Here is a 24,005-nt window from a genome sequence, read left to right as displayed (position 1 = left end):
ACATGTTCTCGAGTGTGTTGTCATCAAACGCCGTGATGATACTTGCAACTTTAACCTTCTTCTTAGGAGACGGTTGGTATTCACTGTCACTGCTTCCATCGCCTCTTCCCGCACTTGCCGTAGCACTACCGTTTGCAATGAGTTGTTCGTCATTATCATCCCTATCATCATCATTATGTGTTAGTGTAAAAACAGTATCTGTTTCTAACTTATGCTCATATTTCTGCGCTATAATAGACACCAGAAAACATGCGAATGATTCGTCTTCTACACCAATACCATCTTCGCGAAGAAGGGTTCTTCGTAACTTCTTCTCAACCAATCGCAATACATTAGCAGGATTGATTATCAATCGCCGACCCATCTGACGCTTCAATACACAAATAATGTCACAAAACGCAACTTCAGAGGCACGCTGCACCGTCCCTACTGGTCCCGACTGGCGTACCGGCAGGTCAGAGTGCAATGCGGCATGGCATACGCAGTGCCTCTAACGGACGACTGCAGAGTTTTGCAGATGCGGGAGTATCAATAGTGCAATAAGAGACCTTTACATTATTTCTCACACTATTTTGGTGTATTTGTGTTTGTTCGAGCCCAAGTACTTTCCTGGTCAGTGGCAAGAAGCAACACAGTTCAATGCAGAAATACATACACATTGCGTGAAAAGATGTAATAAAGTTGAATAACATTACTGTCAAAAGCTGCTAAATGGAGGTCCCCATAAACCCATTGGATTATACAGCTTATACAGCTGTGTCACAGCCAGCCACAGGTTTCAAGTCCGTCATTACATTGCTAGCTGTGAGACGGACCGAGCAGCTATAGCGCCTCCTTAGTGTTTCTTCTTCGCTGTTACTAGATGGCATGAATGTAATATACCATTGGAAAGTTGAGAAATCGGTCTGTTTGGTGGTGAGTACCACACACGATTTCTTTCGATATTTTACGAGTTTTAAGCAAACACTTTCAGGTTTTGTTTGGTTTATTCTCCCCAATCCCATCAAGAAAACACCCCCCAGAAGTTGTGCAGTGTGTAAAGCAAGGAAGAAGAAAAGTGATACACGATATGAATGTGAGAAACTCTAGTGGCGTTGAACATGCCTGCATTTTTCGGGTATATCACACCAACAAAAACTTCTAAAACAGTGTTATCTTCATTCCTCAACAATTCAATAAATAGTGAGGATAGATTTATAAAGAACTGTAATCAAAAATATATATAGCTTTGAGGAAAGTTTGTAAGACAACATATGATGATTTTCGTAAATTTAAATAGTAAATGTATGGTCAACTGTGGGAAAAATATTAGTAAGTCACTGGGTGAAATGGGAGAAAGATGAAGAATGGATGTGAACTAAAATAAAGTAGGATATGAGAAATATACTTAAAATGCACTTAAACTGGGCAGTTCAGATTCGTATTCGTAGGCAGGAACAAATGTCAACAGAACACTATGCAGCAAAACCAATTTCTGTTTTATATGAAACGAAAACAAATATGGAATTATTTACTCCAACAATCAATACAGATGCAAGCAAAAATCGAGCAGAATACAATCAGCTTATTCACAGTGCAGTTCAAAGAGTGCAATACACACGGGAAGTCATATATCAGGAACACAATGCGATGAAACCCAGTTCTGTTTACTGCGAAACGAAATCAAATACGGAAGACATTAAATCACTCGATAAGAAAGCGAGATGATGTACTGATAATTTTGCAGTGCTCCAAATGTCATGGCAGAGAATCGAGGTCATGTTACCGGAAGTCCCCCTAATGTGAATTTCAACCCCCACCCCCCCCCTCCCACTACACACACATCGCTCTGCTGAGACTACCGGACATTGACTATGCGAGAACTGTCTCCAGTGTTCACGAGATCCAAATTGAATCACATAACTGTAGTGCTTATGACGGGGCAAAACTGCACTAGAATGTTGGCTCCCACAAAGATAATGCACTAAGATTTATACAAAAAACCTTAAGATAGTAAACACTAGTCTAGAAAGTAAAATACAAAGGTACAATTCACTTTTTCGAAGAAATACGTGGGAACAAAAATTAAACTATGCACTGTGAATAAAACAAACTAATATCGCTCCAGGTGCGTCTGTGGAAGCGGTGCCGCAAAAATGCGTGAAAGGACCAGAGCTGTCACGACGGTCCCACGTGGCACGCACACATGCGAGTCAGCAGAAGAAGCAACGGCAGTGCGAACTGAGCTGTCGTATAGTACAGACGCGAATTTCGAGATTCTGTAATTTCAGTCCGCGGATCAGGAGGGTCGAGCTTAACGCGAGCTCCCCACAGACTCATAAGGATCTTTGTTTTTCATTCTCCCTTTGCTTCATCATGTCTGCGAAACACACAGCACCCCCACGATCACGAGAAAAAGATTCGTTTTGTTCCGGACATGCTTCCACTGTTCTCCTGCCCTCACACAACCAGACGACACGCTCGTCACCGAGGAGGGTACACCGTCTGGGGTCGGTGTTCGAGCGGAACTGTTATGCAAAGACAATTATCGCGATCGACGGTTAATGGACATTGCGAATCAATTTCATTTTTGTCACTTGTTCATTTACTCATTTGACAAAATAATTTTCGGAAAGTGTACTTATCAATTTCCTGTTACCACACCGTCGAACAAAGTGCGTGGGTGTCAGTAAAGTCGGATCACTCTACAACTGACATGTAAGCGGCGATACCCACACGTTCCCGTTTCACTGGTGACCCCAACACGATCGCTACGCTAAATACGCGGTGATGAACTTTCATCAGTGTGAGTGATGCAGAACCACAAGTGATCTAACGCTTTCGTCCTCGCGTATGAAGAGTGAGTTCACGAACAAAACTTCGTGAACTAGGCGCTAAAGCAAGGTGACAGCTTTGGAAGAACTGCAAAAGACAATAGACAGTGTACAACAGACAATACTTGAGCTGCTAGTGCGCAACCAGAGACTGGAGAACAAGTTTACGGGAGTGGCATAAAGCACAGGATGTGTGTTTTGGTTAGGCTGCCCTCCATTTGGCCCCGTGGCCCAATCATGTGGTTCAGCCAAGTGGAGGCAGTTTTCATGAGCAACATCACCTGTGACCTCGCCAAATTTGGACATGTCATGAGCCAGCTAGATCAAGACTATGCAGCCAAAGTGTGGGATATCACCACCACGCCGACATAGTCTTCATATAAGTGACTAACAGAGGAGTTAATAAGGTGAATTGCATCACTGCGGGAACAACAGGTGAATCAGTTGCTGCGACAACAGGAGAGATTAGATTAGATTAGATTAATACTAGTTCCATGGATCATGAATACGATATTTTGTAATGATGTGGAACGAGTCAAATTTTCCAATACATGACATAATTAAGTTAATTTAACAACATAATTAAGTTAATATAATAACTTTTTTATTTTTGTTTTTTTTTTAATTTTTTTAATAATTTTTTTGTTTGGTTTTTTTTTCTTTTTTTCTTAATTTATATCTAAAAATTCCTCTATGGAGTAGAAGGAGTTGTCATTCAGAAATTCTTTTAATTTCTTCTTAAATACTTGTTGGTTATCTGTCAGACTTTTGATACTATTTGGTAAGTGACCAAAGACTTTAGTGGCAGTATAATTCACCCCTTTCTGTGCCAAAATTAGATTTAATATTGAATAGTGAAGATCATCCTTTCTCCTAGTATTGTAGTTATGCACACTACTATTACTTTTCAATTGGGTTTGGTTGTTAATAACAAATTTCATAAGAGAGTATATATACTGAGAAGCTACTGTGAATATCTCTAGATCCTTAAATAAATGTCTGCAGGATGATCTTGGGTGGACTCCAGCTATTATTCTGACTACACGCTTTTGTGCAATAAATATTTTATTCCTCAGTGATGAATTACCTCAAAATATGATGCCATATGCAAGCAATGAGTGAAAATAGACGTAGTAAGCTAATTTACTAAGATGTTTATCACCAAAATTTGTAATGACCCTTATTGTATAAGTAGCTGAACTCAAAAGTTTCAGCAGATCATCAATGTGTTTCTTCCAATTTAATTTCACATCAATGGACACACCTAAAAATTTTCAATATTCTACCTTAGCTATATGCTTCTGATTAAGGTCTATATTTATTAATGGCGTCATACCATTTACTGTACGGAAGTGTATCTACTGTGTCTTATCAAAATTCAGTGAGAGTCCGTTTACAAGGAACCACTTAGTAATTTTCTGAAAGACATTATTGACAATTTCATCAGTTAATTCTTGTTTGTCAGGTGTGATTACTATACTTGTATCATCAGCAAAGAGAACTAACTTTGCCTCTTCATGAATATAGAATGGCAAGTTATTAATATATATTAAGAACAACAACAGACCCAAGACTGACCCTTGTGGAACCCCATTCTTGATAGTTCCCCAGTTTGAGGAATGTGCTGATCTTTGCATATTATGAGAACTGCTTATTTCAATGTGCAATGACAGGAGGCCATCGCAGTTCCTGCGCCATTTTCAGAGCCTCGCACAGTCCGACATGGTCCTAGACTTGCTATTGCGTGCTGTCTGGATGCGCAGCCTTCCAGCACAAGTGCAAGCAGCCATTGCTGCACAAACAGAAATGCAGCTGGACACTGTCATGAACTTGGCTGATAGGGTGTGTGACGCACCGGCAACAACACCCAATACCACCGCCGTGGCAGCCTACAATGCTGTTGCCGTGCCTGCAAATTTGGCTTTGTTGTGATATGTGTCTCCCGTAGTTACCAGTACAGATGCCAACCTGCCCTACCTAGTTCGAGACCTGGCTGCAAAGGTGGCAGTACACAGGTCGACCAGTTGGCACACTCACAAACAGAGAGCAGCAGTCCCCATAGTGGCACAGATTTCGATACCACCGATCTGGCTCCCACCACCATCAGCGTGTTACCAGCCATTCTGGTGGTAAGCCGACAACATTAGAGCATCAGCTGAGTGGGCACTGCTGGTATCATTCCTGCTTTAGCTATAAAGCGACAAAGTGTCGGCCTCTCTGCTTGCACCCAAATGCCAGCTGCAAATGGGCCTAGGTTCACCCAGCTGCAGTGCAATATCCAGGCATCTCCTCAAAATGGAATGGCCTAGCAGCGTGAAGTACCTCATCTGCATGGGTTCCAATCTGTCTCTTTCCCCTTGATTTATGCTAAGAGCTTGCTGGAAGGCCTAGACAATCTCTTATGGTGGCAAACAACTCAACAATAAAAATGTACAGCACTTGTCACAGAAATTTGGATCCTGGACTGTGTCGCACCTTTCCTTGTAAGTTTGTTGTGGCTGATGTCAACAAACCAATCCGGGGTGCGAATTTCCTTGGTCACAACAACATATTAGCTGACATTACAAGTGCCCTTCTGATTTGACAACATATTTGAAAATAGAGTTACAGTAACAGCTGGCTGCCTCGTTCAGTGTTAAACTAGTGAAGTTCCCCAGACCATATGCAGATATACTGGACAAATTTCCAGAGCGCACTTGTCTGCCTTGTGCACTGAGGCATGTCGAACATTCAGCAGTCCACCACATTATGACTACATGTGGACCACCAACCTCATGCTGTCCACATCAACTTGCACCCGAGTGACTTGCTGTAGTAAAGGCTGAGTTCGAGGCCGTGTTGTGACAGTGCATTGTTCGTCCACCATGTAGCCAATGGTCCTCTGCCTTGCAATTTGTGCCAAAGATAGATAATTTTTGGTGCCCATGAGGAGATTGGTTGGTTGGTTGGTTTTGGGGAAGGAGACCAGACAGCGAGGTCATCGGTCTCATCGGATTAGGGAAGGACGGGGAAGGAAGTCGGCCGTGCCATGCCCATGAGGAGACTACCTACCTTAAATGCACAAACGGTGCCAGACCGATACCTCAAACCACGCCTATAGAATTGTAGCCACGCCTTGGTGGGCTCTGTTATACTTAGCAAAATTAACTGCACGAAGGTGTTCATGCAGATCCCTGTGGTACCTGAAGACATTCAGAAAACAGTAATTATAATGCCCTTCATTCTTTTTGAAAGCTTATACTTGTCATTCGGTCTACAGAATATTGCCCAGACATAGCAGCATTTACTGGATGGCATTTTACGAGGCATATTTGTGGTATTTTATGTACCTCACTGATATCCTCATCTATTCAAAGTCATCTGAATGCCATCACTGCCACATAACGACCATCTTTCAGTGGCTGAGCGAGGCCGGCATAGTCATTAATCCCTCAAAAATTATGTTTGGGGTCACACAAATTGAGTTTCAAGGGCATTTACTCAGAGCCACTACTGGGTAAGGTGCAGGGGATGTTGAACAGGGTGCACCCACAGACACACAAAGGCTTAAGCCACTATCTTGACATGATAAATTTTTATCGGTGCCATCTGCCTAATGCCACCACATTGCTGGAACCTCTGACTGTGGTGCTACGTGGTCCTACCTTGAAGCCGGCCAGTGTGGCAGTACGGTTCTAGGCACTTCAGTCTGGAACTGCGTGACCGCTACGGTCGCAGGTTCGAATCCTACCTCGGGCATGGATGTATGTGATGTCCTTAGGTTAGTTAGGTTTAAGTAGTTCCAAGTTCTAGGGGACTGATGACCACAGATGTTAAGTCCCATAGTGCTCAGAGCCATTTGAACCATTTTTTCCTACCTTGAAGGGAGAGACCCTTGTTAACTGGTAGTATGCAATGGAGAGAGGATCTATTAACTCCAAACGAAGCCTTGCAGAAGTGACACTGCTCTCTCACCTGGTGCACGATGCTCAACTGGCTGTGGTCATGAATGCTAACCAGACAGCTATAGGTGCAGTGCTTCAACAGCGCATTGGCAGCAGCTGGCAGATGCTCAGTTTCTTCTCATGGAAGCTTTCAGAGTGGCAACACACATGGAGTGCTAAGGATTGTGAGTTGCTTGCATTGTTCAAGGCAGTAAAATTCTGCCGCCTATCAGTAGAAGCTCATCCCTTTGTAATTTTCACCAACCACAAGCCCCTAACTCACGTATTTCAGTACAATAATACCACGTGTACCCCACACCAATACTGGCAGTTGGAGTACGTCTCACAGTTCTTCACGGACATCCTCCATTACCACAATAAAGAAAAATTTTAATGGAGCAAAAAATAGTACGTTCATAGTGAAAAATGCAAGAGGAAATGACAGTGAAAGGAAGTTTGTTGACATTAATCAATAGCAGTTGAAACAGAAACAGCAGTATCTTTCATAAATATAATACAACAGTGAAAAATGACATTTCCTAACATTTATACAAACCTAGCAATGCACAGGAAGGAGTAAATTATCCACCTGTTGGCTCTCTTCCAAGATTTGTGTAGTGATCTTGAGGATGTTATGCGTATAAAATAATTTTGAAAACAAATTACTCTACACAGAGTATATGCAGAGTTTGTTCTACTGGACAAGTGAAGACTATGTTATGTATCTTAAACCCACTGCATCATTTGAGCACATTCCGTAAACTGACTTAGAGACAGTGGATGTCGTAAAGAGTTTGGTGTATCCACACAGTCTGTGTTACTGATGAGAATTAATTCGCCTTCATTACACAGAATAAATCCTATATTATTTGTATGTGGCAGTTTCTTCCTTTCCAATTTCTCTTTCACAGACTTTGTGTAATGGACCCTTTTTTACACAGATTGTCATTACTGATATCAGGATGTTTCATGTTGTTTCAGATGAAACAAGATCTGCCTTGGTGAAACTATGCCTAGAAGGAGTAAATGTTGATCCTCCTCTAGATACTAACAAAGTTGCTGACAGCCTTAAGGGCTACACAGGATCAGACATAAGTAATGTATGTAGGTAAGTAAAATACAATTTGTTGAAAATCAAAGTACACTAATAAGGCAGAACATTATGACCATCTTTCTTCCATTTAAATGAGGGAAGCTGATAACCAAAGCAACTTGACAAATATGATTTTCCAGTGAATATCACAGATGTGACATGGCTTGAAAAATGAAACAGTGCTGGAGGAGATAATAGTGCTTGAGAGCACACAATTCATGATTCATGATTGCTCATGTCTTTCTGCACCCATGTGTGTGCACTAATTTATCCATTGACACCAATACATATTATGTCATTCAGCATTACAGGATTCACCTTAGAAAATAGTGTAAGAGAAATGTGTTATCTTCTCTAATAAATCAGGCTTCTTGTTTCATTATGTTAAATGATGCACCAGAACATACTGGCATCTTGGAGATCACCTGAACAACACACACATCATGAGACATAAATAAATAGGCCAGTGATCACAATACCATGTTATGAGTGGCATCCATCTGTGTTTACCTCAGCATTACACAAGGCAATTAGTAATATCCCTGTTATGATCAAGTTTTTATGCCAGTGGTTGACTCACAGAAAATTACATGAATGATCAGTATATTCTTGCTTATAAATGTAGACTGTCACTAATAAAATACTAAATAAAGTAGTTAAACATATTAGTAATAGTATTAACTGAAAGACTTTGAATATTCTGTACTACTGTCAGTCATGCTGCATGGCAGCTTATGTAACAGTGACCCAACTGCTAATGGTTGACACAGTAATTTCATTTCATAAATAACAACAGGTCACACTTATCTCTGTAACATAATAGACCATTATATGAATAAATCACTGCTCACTGTTATGATTTAAGCTACTTCATGAAACCATCATTTTCTCATAAATCATATAACAAATTAGAGTTAATAAGTCCGACAGACAACAAGCAGCCTTGTTTAACTTTCAAAGAGGAAAAATTCTGCGCAGTATGAAGCATGAATTATGGATGCCAGTATGGAATCAGAGGACAATTGAGCCACAGGCTAAAATCCTACCTACATGACAGACAAGAGAAAATAATCTCAGATGGGATTAACATGTAGGTAAGAGGGCTGGAGTCCAAATGGGGAATGGTAAATTATGGAGCCCTACAAGACTCTGTCCTCAGTCACCTGCTGTTTCTTATCCACAAGCATTGTGATACACTATAAAACATCCACAGATGTAGAGTTTAATGCCATATTATTACTTGCAGATGTTCTGAACTGGTTCACAGTAAATTCCCTGACAATAAACCTCATCAAAACCAATTATATTTACCTCCATTCTAATCAGGAAAGCCCATAAGAAATTAACACTGCACTTGAGAGCCATCAGATACAGTGGGCATATTGTTTGAAATAATTAGGCATACTAATGAATAACAGGTTTAACTGTGAACATCACATCCTTCAAATCTTGAAAAGGATAATCTCCCAACTCTGAGACATCAACGTCTCAAAATCTGCTTATTTTGGTTACTTCCAGTCGCTCATCTTGTGCGGCAGTTCACTGATACTGAAAAAAGTCTTTATCATCCAGAGAAAGATTGTCAGAGTGGTGTGTGGACTGCCTCTAAAAATTTCATGTCCTAATCTTTTGAAGCAAACAGAGATATTAATTACTACCTCTCAAAATCTCTTTTTGATCGTGCCATTCATGCGTCACAATACTTCTCAATATGAAATAAATGAATGAGTACTGCCATCGCCATAACACAAGGAGGAAATGTGGCATACAATAAAACTTGAAGAATTTTCTCTAGTGCAAAAATGTGTAAAATGCACTAGCACAAAAATCTTGAACTCACCTCCAAGTCATATTAAATCCCTACAAGGCAGTAACTGAATGTTTGAAAGTAAGCTGGAGCAGTTTCATCTTGAAAAAGTTTCTGTTCTCTAGACAAATTCTTTAACAGACACAGGTAAGAGCATTTTCCATATCTACCTGTGTTTTGCTGTTTTATTGTCTCTTTCTTCTTTAATTAGATCTTATAAATCACATTGTGTCCTGTAAGTTATAAAGATGGTTACTGTATTTTATAAATCAAAGGCTGTGTTTAGGTAATATCTGAAATTTACATTTTAAACTCTGTATTGACATAAACATACAAAATGAGTTAACAGTTTCAAGTCATTCCACAAGCATGTGTGATCACACAATAATGGATAAATGGAATGTGTATCAGAATAAATAAATAAAAACACATTCCACTATTTCTCTGGCAATTTCAGTTTCTATCTACAGTGAAAGGAATTTTTCCTCATCACATAATAAGTATTCTCAATGGGTTACAACTTAGATGACATTGCAGGCCAATGGATAGAGATCATAGCTTTTCAACAAGCTGTGTGTTAAGTAAACATTGGATTTAAAATGGTGAAAAATTGCAGTGTATATCATGCAATGAAATAGCAATAAATGGTACAGTTGGACAGTTGCAATATATCACTGTCTATCTCACAGCCTCTAGTGAACACAATAAGTGATAACAAACAGTAACTGGTGTCACATCAGACTGTAGCAATTTATATTTCTGACACATGATGCTTATGAACCAGTACTAATTACCTGTTGTGCTTTGCAGTGACAATCATTGCTGTTGTCAGAATGGTATAGAAACTTGAAGCGGGCAAGATCAGAGAAAATAATGCTTGCTCAGTTTAGTTGTACCAGACATTTGAGTATTGACTCAGATGCAAATTGATGCTGAGGATTCAAACACAAATGGCAGAAGGTCACCTATGTTGTGGTAGTGAGTTATGGATTCTAATGTGTTATAGATTCCAGAGCTCAGTATAAAATGCATGAAATGTTACTAAAAAAACCACCCCACTTGATCCTGAAACAGTAAATTAGAGCTTTGTGTAATTATTCATGTTTTGTGTGCTCTTCTCATGGATGCTGCCCTTATGGCAATGAGGCATAAAATATGTGGCAGGAGTCCAGAAGAAATTAAGAAAATCAAGAAAGAAGATGTTGATCTACCAGTAACTATGCAGGATTTTGATGAAGCATTAACAAGATGTAAAAAAAGTGTATCAGCAGGAGACATTGCAAAATATGAAGTTTGGATGGAAGAATTTGGATCTTGCTAGAGACCTTGAAGTGATGATTATTTTTTATGAAGTGTAAAATGACATGTGATATAATTTTCTAGCATGTTCAGACTGAAATAAAGATTATCCATGTATGGTATTCTTAAACTAATCTTTCCCATACTCACTAACCATTATTACTGATTTGCTCATTTTTTGAAACAAAATATTTACTAATTGTGTCTGGACTATTTGTTAAGATTTACTGTGGTGTGTTCTATAGAATCGAACAAAGATATGAAAATTGTTTTGCCTCATTCTCATTAAGAAGAAAGAATTCTTATTGTAGCGTTTGGCTGTCAGCGTTAGTCCTATGTACTTTGTATGGGCAGTTTTCTGGTATCAGAATGAGCCCAAGGAGCTTTAGAATGGATAATATATTTTTTCCTTATCCCTTTTCATACATTATTTTTTAACTTAATCATTTTTCATTGTTGCATATTCTAAACTTTTTTAAATTGTTGTTCCTAACCAACCTATGGTATACAATATAAGAGATATGGGATAAATGATATATTAGCATCATAAGTACCAGAAATATTTATGTGAAATGGATGAGTACCCCAAAAACATGTAGTTTACATGTCTACATCTACATCTACATCTACATTTATAATCTGCAAGCCAGCCAAAGGTGTGTGGCGGAGGGCATTTTACGTGCCACTGTCATTACCTCCCTTTCCTGTTCCAGTCTTGTTGAACTTCATGCATATATGTTAAGTTATTGAGCCAGCCATGCAGTTTGTATACAAATGCACTGTGCTAACACCCAAATCTGTACATAAATCAAAATGAACCAAATCCAAAGAAAACACATTAGGTTGGCTAATGATGGTGTCACACACTGCGTGGTGCCTAGTGGAGTACAAATGTAAATGACATACACATTACTAGGACCAAAATTGATAAAGTACAAGAAATTATAGAACATATTAGCTTAAAAATATGTTGTAGAAATCTTAAGTAATGACCAGTACAATTGGTGATGCACCACAAATTTGTATAAAATACAAAGATAACAAAGTACACAAATTTAAGTACCTTGGGGAGATCATCAAAGAAAATTGAGTGAAAAAAGAAGCACTTTGGAAGTGAATGCAAGAACTCAACAAAGCACATCAGGCATAAAAGCAATCTAAAACACAAAGTCATCTCCTGAAAGACATCGATAAATTATTGTGAAACCATTTTGTATTGTCTCAGTCAGAACCAAATGGACTAGTCACAATACTTTTTTCCCATTATTTTGCACTTAGAAGAACTGTCCTACTTCCACAGTGATGTCAAAGGGGTGGGGGAAAACTGTGTAGCAAAATTTGGCTCTTTTGAGTTTCCCACCACCTTTTGATTTTCGCACCATTTTGCACTTATAGCAGTTTACCTATGTCAGAAGGATGGGGGAGGGGACAAAATCTGTCAGAGTTGCATGGCATCATTAACGATGATGTAGATGAGGGGGAAATCTAGCAAAAATGCAGACTATCCTGAAACTGGCCTAGCCCAACTACTGAAGAATTCATTAATCAGCAGTTGCGGGCATTATTGAGGAAAGTATCAATCCGGTGGAGCACCTGTGGTGATCATCCCCAAAAAAGAGTGTGTATGGATAGCTCAAAATCATATCAGTTTTGTTTTAGTTACAGATAACTCAGTAGTCGCATGATTACAGGTGCTTATCTGATCTCAAATGTAGCAGAAACTATGGATAATTTTGGATAGACTCCACCATGGACTTAAAGAGTGGTTATCACCAGCTAGAAGCAATACTGGAAGACCAGCCAAAAATGCATTTATTGTTCCTATGGGTAACTACCAATACTGGTATATGCCATTTGGATTAAAGAATGTGGCAGCCACATTTCAGCATTTGCCACATGGATTTTAGCAAGGTTTGAAAGCAAGGAAGTGTACGGTACATTTGGATGACGTTGCTGACCTTGCTCAGGATATGGAAGAACAAGTGCTACTGTTAATGAAGGTGTCTGACAGTTGCGCACAGCACATCTAAGACTGAGTATTGAAACATGTGATTAATCACGAAGAGGTCTGGACTGATGCTAGTTGGTAAGGGCCATGCAAGATTTTCTGCACTGTGTTCTGAGGAAGAGCTATAGTAGTTTTTGGTTTTATTGAATTGTTATAGAAAGTTCAATGTGAAATTTGCAGAGGTAGCATGGCCACTTACTCACCAACTGAGAAAAGGAATGATGTGTCATTGTACATCAGAGTGCAGGGATGCAGTCAGTAAATTAAAAGAATTGTTAAGATCTTGTACAGTGTTGATTTTTTCAAACTATGAATTTGTATTGTCATATGATGCAAGCAATAATTTGCTTAGCTGTTTATTGAGTTAGGAAGTGGACAGAGCAGAGCATGTAGTTGCCTATTCCTCACATTGATTGAATACATTGTAAAGAATTTACTCTAAAACAAAAAAGGAAATGCTTAAGCCTCATATGTGGCATAACATACTTTTGATGTTACTCACATTGTAGTATACTAAAAGTAATAACAGGTATGTGGTGTTGACACGGATATTAAGTTTGAAGGATCCATCAAGCAGATTGATGCACTGGATACTGAAGCTTAGCGAGTTCAATTTTGAGGTAATCCATGGACCAGACAGAACACAAGGGAACGCAGACGGCCTCAGTCTCAAGGTTTGTGTATTATGGTGAGTGGGTCACACAGCTGCAGAGTGATAGAAAGCACAAGATCCGATGAAGACTGCAAGTTATGCAGCTACAGTTCATTCAGCATGGTGGAGTGTTATGTAAGAAAAGAAAACAAGGACCCCCATCTTGTGATTCCAGCCACACTGTGGAAGGAAATGTTGAGACAGGTACATGATCATTTGTTAGCCAGCCATGGGGGTTGAAGAACCATGGAGCAGCATATAGCAAAACAATATTGGCAGTGGACACTTGAAGAAGATGTAAGACTGTACATGTATCATGTGCACAGTGGGTTGAATTAAGCCATCAGCATATTCCACTGCAAAGATTAACAGAGGCTAGTAAATCATTTGCAATGATTGATATGGAGATCTTAGGCTCTTCTAAGGTTTCTGAGAGTACAAGTCTGTCACACTGTGAGGTAGTATATGGCCAGAAAATGCCTTCACTATTTGAGGTAGTGAAGGCTAAAGTAGGGAGGAATGGAGAATAGGTATGGAATTCCACAAGAGCTTTACAGAAGGTATGGAATGAAGTGTGCAGGAACGGATCTGCTAGGAGGGGCTAAGGCGGTGGGCGAATTTGTTGAAAGAAATTGTTCTGACACCTTTTCTTGAAATGAGGCCATTTATTGGCAAAAAACCAACAGATGCGAATTCAAATGGACAACATGAGTCAGGCCTGGGAAGGCAAGGGTGAGCCAAGATGTAGTGGTGGGCAAAACATAATTTGCAGCAAACTTAGGTGAAGTTAAAGAAAAGTGGTGGCTGCCATTCGGACAAGTCTGAATGCCATGGCAGCTACAGAAACAAAGTCCTCGGTGCCGCAGCACCGGGAAGAGAAGATGATGTTCACAGCCACAGGGCGCGTGGCAGAGAGCGTTTTCAGCTGATGGGCAGCAGGGTACCTCCAGCACAGCCATGCGATTTCCTCCACCCTGATTGGCCAGGAGCCGAGAAAACCACAGCAGCACCATGGAAAGTTCCGAAGCATGACTTGGTCAGCTTTGCCTAAGTGGTATTACCTCATCAGCACATGAGGGAGGTGCGTGATTGAGATTGCCCACCTCGGTGGTGACTTGCTGCTGCCAGACCATGGGACGAGAAAATTACAGGCAGCTGGATCTACTGGCTAATGCTTGACCATAACAAGAGAATGAAATAAACCTTTTGAAATAAAATAAAGATAGAATCCCCTACTATCTGGCTCAACCTTACAGAAGTGCAAAGAGCAAATACAAAGGCCCCAGAACATCTTCAGTGGATGGGGTAATGAAATGCTAAGTTACCTGAATACCATGTAGGACAGCTGGTATGTTAACAAGCTATTACACCCCAGAGGGAAAGGTACCAAATTCTTCACTTATTACCGAGGTCCATACTTCATTAGTGAACATGAAGCTACAACCTCCTCCAAGTACACGAGACATCCATATTGGGCATATCCATCTGCCTTAGGGTGTACTCGACTCTTTACTGCCATTACTGGTGTCATTTCCAAAAAAGGGGAAGATGTAGGAAGGAGAATGTAACACAAGTGGAGTGGATTACTTCTGTGCAATCTGCATACAAGTCACTTTCACATTAAGACAGACAGTTAAGCAAATGTATAGAGGAAATGACAGTGTACTAAATTTTCTTATAGTTTTATAAGATGCATTTTATAGCTCATATCATGTATCACATCCAGCTCCATAGCTGAGAAGTCAGCATGATTGATTACCATACAGAGGACTTGGTTTTGATTCCCCATGCTGCCAGAAATTTTTCATTGGTGGGAGGACTGGAACAGGTTACACGCAGGTTCATGATGCCAGTAACTGAGGAGATACTCGACCACATCATAATGACACCATATTTATTCAACAATGGCTGGGGGTTAGGTGTGTTGACTCCCGCTCCTCCATACCACATCCACATGATGCCATTAGTTGATACATGACACAGTGGTTGGTCAGGCACAGTTCACTCATCTGTGGCAAGAACAGCAGTGCTTATATTTTATTGCTTCATGTACCATGATAATGAGAGTGTCTGAATGTATTATGTGCACATGATGAATGAGTTTTGTTTTAATTTGTATGTATTTTGACTGAGATGTTAATTTGGTGGTTGCAATTAGTGGATGAATTTCATTCTTGTGATATTTTAACAGCTGTGCAGGAAATATCTTTTGGGTTGTCTGAATTGATTCTAGTGTTTTGTTAGTATAGTAATTTGGGGATTTCTATTGTTTTGCAATGGTGGGAGATGGTGTTTGCTTATTTTTCTCTATAAATATACTGTAAGTGAGGTATAGCTACTAATGTTTTCAGGTTGTAGATTTAGATGGAACATTGGGAGAGGAAGTAACCCACACAGTTGGTACATGGTACAGCATTAGAGAAATTGTATTACTGGAATGGGGTGGTGTGCAGTGATTTTGTGACAATGGTTCAAACTGTCACAGATATGTGCAAGATACAGCTGTTTCTCAAGGGGACAGGAGCAAGAAGATGCCCACAGGCATCCTCACAGAACAAGCATATTTCCAAAACACAGGACCCTACTGGGCACAATCTGTGTGTGACCTAATTAGAGTTATCAGCACTTGCTATGAGCAGGGATGTTCAAGGGGAACAGAGTGCTTAGAGCTATGGAACAGTGGGCCACTGTTGAATGGTACAAAATGTGACATCTTGGGACTGACTTTTCAGCTCCCAGCAACCTTAACAAGAGCTATGACTCTGAACATAACAAATTTACTGTTGTGTTTTCTTGATAATCCTCTACATCACTCCATACTGACATCACTCATTGATCATATAGCTGCACAGAAAGGGGGACATAAGTGTGGAACAGATGTTCCAATAGATTCAGTAATATTGCAGCAGGTACCAGCACAGAGTCATGGTAATTGTAATTTAATCCTGGGGCACCATCTTAATCCCAGTCCGAACCTCTGTCTATGAATGCTAGAGAACCAACTGTCGACCCAAAATTCCAGTCTATTACATACTGATCAAGTGTGTCAGCCCCAGAGTGCTGAACAATTGTGGGTCTACCAGCCTCCATAAACCATGTGATCAAGTGAACAAAGAAAGAAGGCGCTCAATGTAGAAATTGTAAATAATGGTGTCAGAGGACAGAGATGCTACAGTGTTAGGTTATTTTAAATGATTAACAGGCTTAGAACAAGCCAGGGATTCAGAGGACTGAATATTCCTGAAGAGGAAGATGTTTTGTGTAACACAGTCCAGACTTCACAACCCATTGAGAGTCAAGCAGGTGAGCTGAATATGAAATCTTGTTACTGGGTGCTAGAATTCTGCTGGCACAGCATGCTGCAAGACCACAGTCTGCCACAGTGGTGGGCTGAAATTCCACATGTCATGACACAATTCTACACTTTCATGGTCACCTACATGACTAGAGACAGGGCCCTATCACACCGTAGCTGTGCAGAGTTACTATACATACTCATTACTCAGCACCTACCAGCACTTTTATTCATACTATGATTGGCTCTGGGATGTCCAACAACAGCTGACACCACCTCTAGGTCAGCTGTCTCTGTGGGGCAAATCAGCTTCAACTTCACCTAGCACATTGTAGGAACCACTGCTAGAACTGATAGTTTTGGGTCTGGAACTGGGACTACCAAGGGAAGACGTCCTTTAGGGTGTCTTCATCTGCTACCCTAGCCACCATCAAGAACCCTGGGCCAAGTGCTGGGCATCTGTGCATCTGACTTGCTGTTCACAGTCATTGCCTCATAAGCCTGCTGGCTGCCATAGGTGCCTACCATACATAGTATAGCTGGGGCGCTAGCTGTGGTCTTCTGCTGAGGCAAGCATCATTGCCTTTAGTACACAAACACTCCTTTGAGCTGGACATGTAGCATGGAGCTATACTGAAATAGTGACCATTGCCTGGGTGACCACTGGGATGCTGTCATCAACCTCTGTACAGAAGTCTTGCAGCATAAAGAATATTATTACTGATTGAGTTCTCCTGATCTGCACTTGCTGTGATACTGGTGGAACACAAACCACACTTCCCACACACTTCATTCTAGGGCAGAATTGGACATCTGGCTAATAATGATGTCCACACCCTGAAAGCATTACACTGTGTGTGTATGTGTGTGTGGGGGGGGGGGGGGGGGAGTGTGTGTGTGTGTGTGTGTGTGTGTGTGTGTGTGTGTGTAGAGAGAGAGAGAGAGAGAGAGCTAGAATATCACTTTCTGTTTATCATTAGAAGGTCTGTACCAGTCATTCTGACTGGTGAGCATTGTTTAACATTCAATAAATAGTGTATGCCTTTATTTAATGTAATTTGGTGGTTTATAGCTTCTGTAAAAGACAAGAACCTATTACAAAAAGTGGATAACTATAAACATTTTTATCATAAAATGGCACCCAGTTATGTTGTCTGCAGAGTATTTTTTACATTTATCATCTCTACATGTGCAAAAATGGATTTTTACATCTGCTTAACTTATTTTATTTCATTCTTCTGATCATCCCTATCTTTCTTTCCATTTTACTTGATGTAGTGGAAGTGCAAACGTGTGTTTCTTGCTGCTCTCTGTCAGTATATTGTTGTGCTCTGCAGAAGTTCAGGGCTCCTCATTATTGTGGCTCATTGGTGTTTCCACATGTGTAGAGAATTACTGAACTACTTGAACAGTTTACCAGAAGAAGAGTCTGCACGAGAAGATATTTATGATTCTGATGAGTTGGATGATAAAGATGTCAAAGATGACACAGAATATCAGCTTCATGAAACAGAACATGGGGAATCATCTGAGGTGCAAGATGAATATTCAGAACCTGTAAAACAACACACAAATAATCCAGTTCTTATAGATTCAGTTCCTGTGGTGCCTCAAACCCCTACTCACAGTCAAGGAAGAAAATGGAAATAATCACATCCATCTCAGCATCTAGAAGCTAGAGTGAGGAGACTGCACCAAGTGGAAAAGTGTGGACTTGACTGCACCATGTCATGCACCTGGGAGATCAGTGCATCATAACATGTTGGAAACTATAGGGCCAACATGTAATGCTAAGAAACTTATAGGCAGATGGTGATAGACAGAGGGTGTTACTTGAGTGCATTGTGAGTGCTAATAGACAATAATACTCTACAAATCATAAATACTTTACAGAAATTATAGCCCAAAAAGTTAATCAACATGCTTAGGTGGTGGCAAGTGTGGGGCCCGCCATTTTTTTCTCGCACTATGGGAAGACTTGATAGAAGTAATGAGTAGGTTAACAAGTAGAGGCAAGTGTGGGGCCCGCCATTTTTTCTTGCACTATGGGAAGACTTGATAGAAGTAATGAGTAGGTTAACAAGTAGAGGTACTATACAAAGTATGTTGCTGATGATGTCATCGATGATGCACTTGATGGGTCATCAGATGTTCCCAACCCCACCCCTCCCTTGCCTGACAAAGGTCAATTGCCCCTCCATAAAGTGGTCAAAAGTGCAAATTTTGGCAGGAAATTCAAATTTTGATGGGCAATTCAAAACATAGCCCAACTGTGCTAGCATCTTTCCTGTTGAAGTAGGACATTATCCTAATTCAAAAATGCAAGATGGCGGCCAGCCCATACTGGGACGAGCTCTACAACATCATAATCCAAGAACAGGAATACTGGCACTGGCTGTATTACATCACAATCCAGCTCAGACCTTTTGGGCTATTTACAACAGCTTGGTGGGTTTCCTATGGAAGGAGGTCTGTGGTCCAAAATATAAATTTGAAGGAAATTAAAAATGGTCCATTGTCATGCTGGCTGACCTGGAATACTGGAACAGGCACTATAACATCATAATCCAGCTCAGATCTGTTGAGTTGAAACTTCCTGGCAGATTAAAACGGTGTGCCGGACCAAGACTCAAACTTGGGACCTTTGCCTTTCGTGGGCAACTGCTGTACCAACTGAGCTACCCAAGCATGACTCACGGCCCGTCCTCACAGCTTTACTTCTGCCAGTGTCTCGTCTCCTACCTTCCAAGCTTTTCAGAAGCTCCCCAGCAAACCCCCAACCATGGGGTAACTTTGACCAGTGACATGAAAAAATTATTAGGTAAATTAATCAGTAGCTAGGTGGCTAGCCCCCAATATACAATATTCAGTTTCAGGAACTGTTTGTGTGTTCTGATATCACACTTATATTGAAAATTTTGGTCAAAGTATCCCCATTTGATGGTACCACCTTCCCACCTGAATGATTTTTAGTAGAAAACAGAGCAAAGAAGAACAACACAAGATAAACAGGGTCAGGGCTTTATTGGAGGTGAATGGTTCATCAGAAATGACTAAAAGCAGTAGCTGCAGTAAGCAAATTAAATCTGACATTCTGCCATTTCATATAATGTATCATAATGTTCAGTCTCTGACTAACAAATTGCAAGAACTAGAAATAATACTATGTTCTGACCTAAATGTTGATGTTATCTGCATAACATAACATTGGCTAGAAGAACCACAAATAGAAACTCTAAAGATCCATGGTTTTTCTCTAGTCAGTTCATTTTGCAGGTCTTATTATAAACATGGAGGGAGAACTATCTTTGCAAAGCAGCATTTGAGGTATAAAGCAATCCGAACATATTCTGAACTGAATAAAGAAAAAGTCTTTGAAATGGTGGTTATTGAACTTACTGACATTCAACAAGTTATTATAACTATATACAGATCCCCTGATGCTGACATAAAAGAAATCCTGTATAAATTTGATATGATGTTAAATATTGTAGAACTAAAGAAAAGAAAATCATTTGTGGGGACTTCAACATAGACTTTTTGAAACCCTCAAACTACAAAGATGAATTACTGTACATGACAAAGAGTTTCAAGTTAATCCCCACAGTAAATACACCAACACGAATCACTAGGCGTAGTAAAACTGCACCAGACCAAATTTTTATTCAAGAAGCCTTTTCTCACTACAGTAGTGAAGCAGTTAAGATGGGATACAGTGATCATGATTCTGTGTTGTTATCACTGGAATTATGTTCAGAGAAAATATCTCCCATTAAAATAACTGAGTGCAGGGATTTCACTGATGGCATTATAACAAACTTTTGCAACATAATAAGGTGAGGAACATGGGCTGAAGTGTTTAATGAAACAGATATAAATAGAATGTTTCATAACTTTCATGGATCATATAAGTACTATTTTGACACAGTCTTCCCACTAAAGCAACATAAATTAAAACCAACCAGAAACAAAAGTTGGATTACTAAGGGCATAAAAATCTCCAGTGCAAGGAAAAGATTTCTACATTTGTATAAAAAACAAAACACTTTATCATTAGAAATGCAAAATTATATCAAAGAATACAGTAAGATCTACCACAAAGTTATTAAAGAGGCAAAGAAAAGGGGGAATGATGAATATATCTGCAAATCAAACAACAAAACACGGGCCGCATGGAACATCATCAGATTTGAAACACACATAAAACCAGTGCCAAAAAATATTAACTTAAAGCTGGAAAACAAACAAGTATCAGATGCTACCTCTGTAGCTAATATCTTCAATGAGTACTTTGGCAAAACTGCAAATGATCTTATCCAAAGCAACTTTCAGAATACTAATATGAACTACATTGAGAACTATAAACCACTGATGGGGTCTTTGTTACCCAAGCAGGTCACACAGAGTGAGCTCATACTGGCAATGAGCTCATTAAGGAAACTTTATGTTGTTTTGATGAGATTCCGGATTGTATTATAAACCAAACAAAATGATAAATTGTAGAACCTCTGAAGCATGTTGTTAACCACTCCTTTTCCAAAGGTACCTTTCCAAATTTTCTAAAGATTGCAAAATTAGCACCCTTGCACAAAAATGGAGCCACAGACAATGTTAACAATTACAGACCTGTAGCACAGCTTAGAGGCTTCTCAAAGTTCTTTGAGAAGCTCTTTTATAATAGGTTGCTAGAGTTTGTTAACAAAAACTCATTGCTGTCAAATCATCAACATGGCTTCAGGCAATCTAGATCCGCAACCACAATAGTCTATGAATATTTGCACACCATTCTAAAACCTGTAGATGAAAAGGAAATGGCTACTGGAATATTCTTGGACCTATCCAAAGCATTTGACATTTTAGATCATGGTATCCTGCTATGTAAGTTGGAAAGAAAGGGAATTAGAGGTATTCCAAATCAATGGATTGGATCATATCTTACTAGCTGGCAATTAAAAGTTGTTCTCAGACAGGACGCAATAACTGAAAACGTTTCAAGAACAACAACATACACTTCAGAAAAAACTACCATTAAATATGGTATGCCACAAAGATCAACATTAGGTCCTATCCTATTTCTCTTGTATGTTGATGACCTGAATGACACTGTCCATGCCAAACAGAAAACTTTATTTGCAGATGATACCATTATTTCGATTACAGGGTCAGACCGAAAAGAGCTTCAATTAACTACAGGTGCATCATTGCTGGAGCTAACACATTGGTTTGAGAAAAATAAACTTATAATTAACACTGGGAAAATGGTGGCCATGAACTTTCATATGTCCCACTATAAACAACAAAATGAACACGCATTGAAAATAAACAACAAGATTGTAGAATTAATGGTGATGTTAAGTTCCTTGGAATATATCTGCAGAGTGATCTCAAGTGGAATACACACATTAAAGCTCTTACAATCAAGCTATCATCAATCTGTTGAATGCTACGGATACTAAGCACAAGCTGTAATAGAGAAATAGTAATACAGGCACATCATGCACATTTCCAGTCAGCAATCAGATATGGAATAATATGCACCCTATAGTCTATTTGTTTTCAAAACCCAGAAACGAGCTATCAGAATCATCTGCAACATGAAGAGCCAAGGATCATGTCACTCTCTTTTTCCTACTCTAAAGATATTGAACCTTGCATGCCTATATATATTTGAAACAATAGTCTTTGTAACAGAATATTTAAGAACCTCCAATGCCTATCAGCTGAAGAGCTCTGTGCACAATTACACAAGAAGAAATGGCAATAACATTCGTGTCTCCTATGCTAGAACAACAGCCTACCAGAAAAGTGTCCTTCATAGAAGCACACAATCGTCTAAACCACCTCCCTAACAACATCAAGTTGGTAAAGCAAGACAGCTTGTTCAAAAAAAAAGCTGAAGTCATTTCTGATGGACCACAGTTTCTACTCTGTAAATGAATACCACTCAGAATGAAACAGAATTTTATAATGTTAAATTAATAAACATTTTATGACAATTATTTGTTTATTAAAGTGTACTAGCTGTACATTTAATGTTGTTTGAATGTAGATATTTGTAGTCCACAGCATTGTATTGATCTATATATATATGTACAGGGTGGTCCATTGATAGTGACTGGGCCAAATATCTCATGAAATAAGCATCAAGCGAAAAAACTACAACAAATTAAACTCGTCTAGCTTGAAGGGGGAAACCAGATGGTTGGCCCACTAGATGGGGCTGCCATAGGTCAAATGAATATCAACTGCGTTTTTCTTAAATAGGAACCCCCATGTTTTATTGTGGCAACGGCCTTGCCGCAGTGGATACACCGGTTCCTTTGAGATCACCGAAGTTAAGCGCTGTTGTGCGTGGCCGGCACTTGGATGGGTGACCATCCAGCTTCCATGCGCTGTTGCCATTTTTCGGGGTGTACTTAGACTTGTAATTGAGGAGCTACTCGGCAGAATAGTAGTGGCTTCGGTCAAGAATACCGTCTTAACGACTGGGAGAGCGGTGTGCTAACCCCATGCCCCACCTATCCGCATCTTCCAATGAAGATCACATGGCGGTCGGATGGTCCCGGTAGGCCACTCGTGGGCAGAAGACAGAGTGAGTGCATTTTTAATTACATATTCATGAAGTACATAAAGAAATATGAATGTTTTAGTTGGACCACTCTTTTCGCTTTGTGACAGATGGCGCTGTAATAGTCACAAACGCATCAGTACATGGTATCACGTAACATTCCGCCAGTGCAGACAGTACCGGTATTTGCTTCATGATACATTACCCATGTTAAAATGGACCATTTACCAATTGTGGAAAAGGTCCATATCATGTTGATGTATGGCTATTGTGATCAAAATGCCGAATGGGTATGTGATATGTATGCTGCTCGGTATCCTGGATAACATCATCCAAGTGTCCGGACCGTTCGCCAGATAGTTACGTTATTTAAGGAAGCAGGAAGTGTTCAACCACATGTGAAACGTCAACCATGACCTGCAACAAATGATGATGCCCAAGAAGGCTGCTGTTGCAGCTAATCTGCACATCAGTAGCAAACAAATTGCGCGAGAATCGGGAATCTCAAAAACGTCGGTGTTGAGAATGCTACATCAACATCGATTGC

General features: G+C 39.8%; 1 protein-coding gene across 1 annotated transcript in view; it reads left to right on the top strand.

The window, feature by feature from the left end:
- The window catches only part of LOC126470852 (katanin p60 ATPase-containing subunit A-like 1), a 99,035-nt gene extending 88,036 nt beyond the window's left edge, over positions 1-10,999 (top strand). Inside the window, exons 6-7 of the mRNA XM_050098867.1 lie at positions 7,718-7,844; positions 10,759-10,999. Of these exons, the coding sequence (XP_049954824.1) occupies positions 7,718-7,844; positions 10,759-10,957 (326 nt within the window). The 3' untranslated portion in view covers positions 10,958-10,999. The remainder of the gene's footprint in view (positions 1-7,717; positions 7,845-10,758) is intronic.
- The last annotated feature ends 13,006 nt before the right edge of the window (positions 11,000-24,005 follow it).

This window comes from Schistocerca serialis, chromosome 3, assembly GCF_023864345.2.
Source record: "Schistocerca serialis cubense isolate TAMUIC-IGC-003099 chromosome 3, iqSchSeri2.2, whole genome shotgun sequence".
NCBI lineage: Eukaryota > Metazoa > Arthropoda > Insecta > Orthoptera > Acrididae > Schistocerca > Schistocerca serialis.
The sequence above is the reverse complement of the archived record's forward strand: the minus strand, read 5'-3'. Positions and strand labels throughout refer to the sequence as shown.